Consider the following 4,983-nt stretch of genomic DNA (forward strand, 5'->3'; position numbering starts at 1 on the left):
CAATATATTATTTTTTTTACAAGAAAAAACAGAAACAAAATATAGAGATGAGAGATTCACAAAAGGAATAATTGCATTTTGAAATTTTGTGTAATTCTTTTGACAGAAAAAGAAAAACGTGTGTTACACGTTTTCTACAACGTAAATATACCGCAAGTATACAATGTCAAGTTTTGTAATATAGGATAAAGTAAGGATGTCGAACCCACAAAGGTAGAAATTAAATTTCTACTGAGTAATATAATTATTTTAGCTTTTATTTTATCTAGAAGATCAAATTTTAGAATCAATGTTTTTATGATAATCTAAAAAAAATGGATGTGATGAGAATTTCAACTAAATTACGCTAGCTATACGAGAGTGGGCCTAGGGAGTGATTTCACCGCACAATCAACAATATTTCTCAATTTATAAAATTAATTCACTAAATTTTCCTCTCTCAAGTGCCTAAATTTAAGGCATTAAATTCATTCAATTATTGATTAGGTAATTGAAAGCAATGTACAATAATCAACACTAAACTTTTGGAAAATTGAGAGAAATACTTAGATTAAAATCCAAAAATGTCTCAACTTACGGCTATGTCAAACCCTTGATTAAAAATTTAGAACATGATCAATGTAATACATATAATCAAATTCAATATCCAAAACATGGAGACGACAAGAAATAAAAATTGGTTTAGCGCTGGAATTCTTCTTCTTGTAGTTGCCTCCTTTTTCTCTAGATTAATCTTCCACTTCTCGCCTTTTTTGTGTTGGAAAAATCCCCTCAATAGTGCTTATGAAATTGTATTTATGGGCTCTTTTTTGTTCCCTTCGACTTTGACTGCAATTGGGCTTTTAATTGAAGTAAAAAATTCCGCCAGCCCCTCAGGGTATAGCCTAGTGGTGTAAAAGATAGGAGTGAAGTTATCTCACGCCTTGCTGGCAGCCGCAGTGTGGAGGTTCGATTCCTGAAACATGGAATTAGATTCCTTGTAGGCGCAGTATACATGCAACTCTTGTTTTCTGGTCTGTTGGGGCACATCCCACGATTTACCTCCCTCACAAAGTTTTAGGGGCGGGACGATGGGGACCCTCAAAGTTAGAGTTCAACCTTTTTTTAAAAAATTCCACAAACCCTATTTACAGTACAGTGCCTAGGCGCTGGAAATGTGGCAACTAGGCATTGCTTTATGAGTCGGCCTAGCGTCTAGGCGCTATAGGTTTGTGCCTAGGGCCAGATCTCTGTTTCTTCCTTGTTTGTGGCGCCTAAGCACCCACTTTCTGTCCTTTTTTTCTTTTCTTCTTGATTGAGCTAGTTTTTTGTCATCTTCCATAATCAAATATATGTTTCTTCCGGTCCACTCACCTCCATATAACTTTGGCTCCTTTCCACACTTCGAACTCTTCATATTCACCAAATTGTTTAACCCTTAAAACAACATGAGCACTCACATCAAAACGTCCTAAATTTCTCAAAGACAACCAAAATTTCAAGCTCAAGTGGAATTAAAACAATGAATGAAACTTACTCATCAACGTGCTATTTATAGATTATTTGTGGTAATTTCGAACAATATATAAGTCTCTTCAGAACAACGGTAACTATTCAAAAAGTCTTCAAACTAGTAGAGATATCCATTCAAATTGAAAATAGGTGTTTGTTATGGTCGGTTACGCTGAGAAAATTTCCGTGAAAATAACCAAAGGTTCTAATTTAAAAGATCATTATCAGACCGTGCCGTGTCGATAGCACTCGACCTGTGTGGTTCAAACTATTGATATCGAAGTCCTTACTCTTTCTACAAAATTGTGTGCCATTTGTAAGGTCCAAACATAGATCAAACTTTCACCTTATAAATCAAACATATTTTTCCAAGAATTCATACGTGGAACAAATGTTTATCGATTTTAATCAAATTATTCCCCAAAATTGAGCTTAAAGTAGCTCACTCGAATCATTTTTCCAGCAAGTCCTAATGAACTTCATGTATAAATTCATTAGGAAATTCAAGAAAAGCAAAATTCACCGAGAGCAATTTGAACAAGGAAACAATTTCAAGCAAAAGTAACAAAAAGTTAAAATAATTTTGCAAGTGATCCATCATCTTTTTATACTTTTGAACTATACATTCTTCAAAAAATTATTTTTCACAAATTATATTTTCAAAAATCTTTAGAAATATGGACTTTAAAAGCAAACTTATATTTTATTTTTTGTATAAGCAAAAAGTAAATATATTCAATATTGAGAGTGGTCGGCCAGATGGCTTTACATTCGTTCGCCAAGTGGAAATTTAAAAGCTTGCTTTCAATAAATAATTTATTTATTTGACGAAAATAAGAAATATCGAAATTACAAAGTAGAGATAAAATTTAGAGAAATGCTACGTGTACCCACAGTATTACACCCCTCACATGGAGGAAGCCTAGGGTTGGCAACTATTCTGTTTGGGGTCGATTCTGTCAAAACCATCACTGAATCACTAATTTTTTTTGTCATATCATAACAGTACCATAACCACGTAAGTCGGTTTCGGTTATATTCGTATCTTGGTTTAGCTCGATTCGGAGCGATTAATAACCATGGAAATAAATTATTTTTCATAGGTCCAATCGTCAAATTGAAAAAAATAATTTATGAAAAAAAGTCACACATGATGGTTATCAACTGATAGTCGAGTGAATTATATTAGAGTACTTCAAACAATTTGCGTTGTTGATCACTTACCAGATTAAAATTGTACAAAGGGCAGATAGAGGGTACATTGTAAGAAGGCGGCGATTTATGGTACCAAGGGTGATGTCTAGGTTATTGATGACAAAATCAAAAAAAGCGAACACTGTGTATATTTAATTTCAAGTCAATCCAGATATATAAAACTAAGCAAATGATCAAATTTACCATAAGAGAATAAGTTTTTTGAAATTGAAATTATTGATTGGGATCGCTTCAAGAGCGATTGAGTTAATAACCATCATGTATGACTGCAAAAAGGAAGAAAAAAGGCCCTTGTAGAGTTTGTAAAATTAGATATATATTTTTATACATGTTTTGCCTTGGATTACTATTTAGATGGAAAAAAATAAATTTAGCGGGCAATCGGTTTGGCTCGAGACGATGACATAAATTTCATACCCGCACTGTCTCGAATCGATTCATTAAAATCAAATACCATATCCGTCCTATTACACTATCGGTTCATTTTTTTCGCTCCAATAGGTTGGATTAACCGTAATTTTCGATTTTAACGGTTCAAATTATCATTCCTACCCACTTATAACAAAATATTCGTGGATTCCAATGGAAAATCGAAATGTAACCCATTATATACACAATGTACATGTAGCATTTCCCTAAAATTTAGCTCCCATCTGCTCTGTTCCATCCGTTTCATACTCCATTACGAACACACGATAAATTGCACAAATCAGGGACTGACCCACTACCTGAGTTCACCTATATAAATTAGTATTCGAATCGTCCTAGGCAGCAACCGCAGAATTCTGGTAAAATTTGCACCAATTTGAAAGCCTAAGTTACAGAGTAGAAGTGAATTAGTTATAGTGATCTTTGAAGTTGGTAGGGGGAGGAAAAAGTTAGGAAAAATAGGAGGGTGTTTGTCAACCGGCGGCCAGCCGGCGGCGCAGGCTGCCTCGGCGTCGCAGGCGGTGGTCAGGAGGCTCCCGCTGCCGGAAAACACTGACGGTGGTAGTGACAACGCCAAGATGAAGGCGCTATTCAAGCCGAAGCCCAAGACCCCCGCTGACCTGGTTCGCCAGACACGTGATCTCCTTATCTTGGCCGATCGCGGGACGGATACTAAAGAAAGCAAGCGCGAAGAGAAGGTTCTCGATTCGATTAATTCTTGTTTTCTTGCCCGCATTATTCGTTTTCATTGATCTAGTTTTCATCTACACATCATGAAAAAGTTTGAATCTGAATCAAGTGGATGCTTTCTAGGTGTCATGCTGCGTTGTTTTCTGTGCTCTTTTCTCCTATGAATGCAAAAAAATATAGCCTATATTCTACTGAGATCTTGTGTATTCATGATACGAATTTATCTTGTTAAACGGAGTGAGAAGTTTTATTGGCTTTAATATCATTAGGATAAGGAAAATATAACCGTCCAATGTGCTATGAAGTTTAACTTTGCACTGTTTGATGCATATTGCCATGCCAAGTGGAAATATATTAGCATATTAAGACCGCTAATTTTAGCTCTTACGTTGCTCAATCAGTCTTATACCTTTTTATCTCTTCAGATGATGGAGTTGAGCAAACACATCCGAGATCTGAAGTCAATACTTTACGGCGACAGTGAATCTGAGCCCGTCTCAGAAGCTTGCACACAGTTGACTCAGGAGTTTTTCAGAGAGAACACTCTACGCCTCCTAATTACATGTCTGCCCAAGTTAAATCTAGAAGTAACGTTCTATGATTTCTGAACTGAGCACAAAGACTTAGTAGAATACTACGAAGCTATAGTTTCTATTAATTTTTTGACTGACTGATGAGAGTGATTTAATGGCCATTCTTATTCTTAGTGTGTATGTTGTTCAAGTTACATTCACAATATGTAGTTGCTTTATTGTGATGACTGATAAGGATAATTGTGATGACTAATAAAAGATATACTTATGCAGACCCGCAAAGATGCTACTCAGGTTGTTGCAAATCTGCAGAGGCAACAGGTTCAGTCACGACTGATCGCTTGTGATTACTTGGAAAAGAACATTGATCTAATGGATACCTTGATAGCAGGGTAAGCAGGCATGTCAAGATGTCTTTCTTGGCTGTGAATTGTTGAATTAACTTTCTCTATATTACATATCTTTGGGAACTTGGAGAATAGGAAAATCAATTCATTCCCATAGTAGATTAGAAGGACATTAGCAGAAAAATATTCTGTTTGCATTTTCTTTTCTTCATTGGAGACAGGGTGTAGAGACTGGAATACTTCTATGTTGTTCACCCCCCCCCCCCCCCCCCCCCACA

At 35.8% G+C, this 4,983-nt stretch overlaps 1 protein-coding gene across 1 annotated transcript in view; it reads left to right on the forward strand.

The window, feature by feature from the left end:
- The first annotated feature begins 3,338 nt into the window (after positions 1-3,338).
- The window catches only part of LOC111375252 (putative MO25-like protein At5g47540), a 5,864-nt gene continuing 4,219 nt past the window's right edge, over positions 3,339-4,983 (forward strand). The window contains exons 1-3 of the mRNA XM_022998053.1: positions 3,339-3,833; positions 4,251-4,412; positions 4,632-4,750. Coding sequence (XP_022853821.1) covers positions 3,714-3,833; positions 4,251-4,412; positions 4,632-4,750 — 401 coding nt within the window. The 5' untranslated portion in view covers positions 3,339-3,713. The remainder of the gene's footprint in view (positions 3,834-4,250; positions 4,413-4,631; positions 4,751-4,983) is intronic.

This window comes from Olea europaea, unplaced genomic scaffold (assembly GCF_002742605.1).
Source record: "Olea europaea var. sylvestris unplaced genomic scaffold, O_europaea_v1 scaffold1352, whole genome shotgun sequence".
In the NCBI taxonomy this organism is placed as follows: domain Eukaryota; kingdom Viridiplantae; phylum Streptophyta; class Magnoliopsida; order Lamiales; family Oleaceae; genus Olea; species Olea europaea.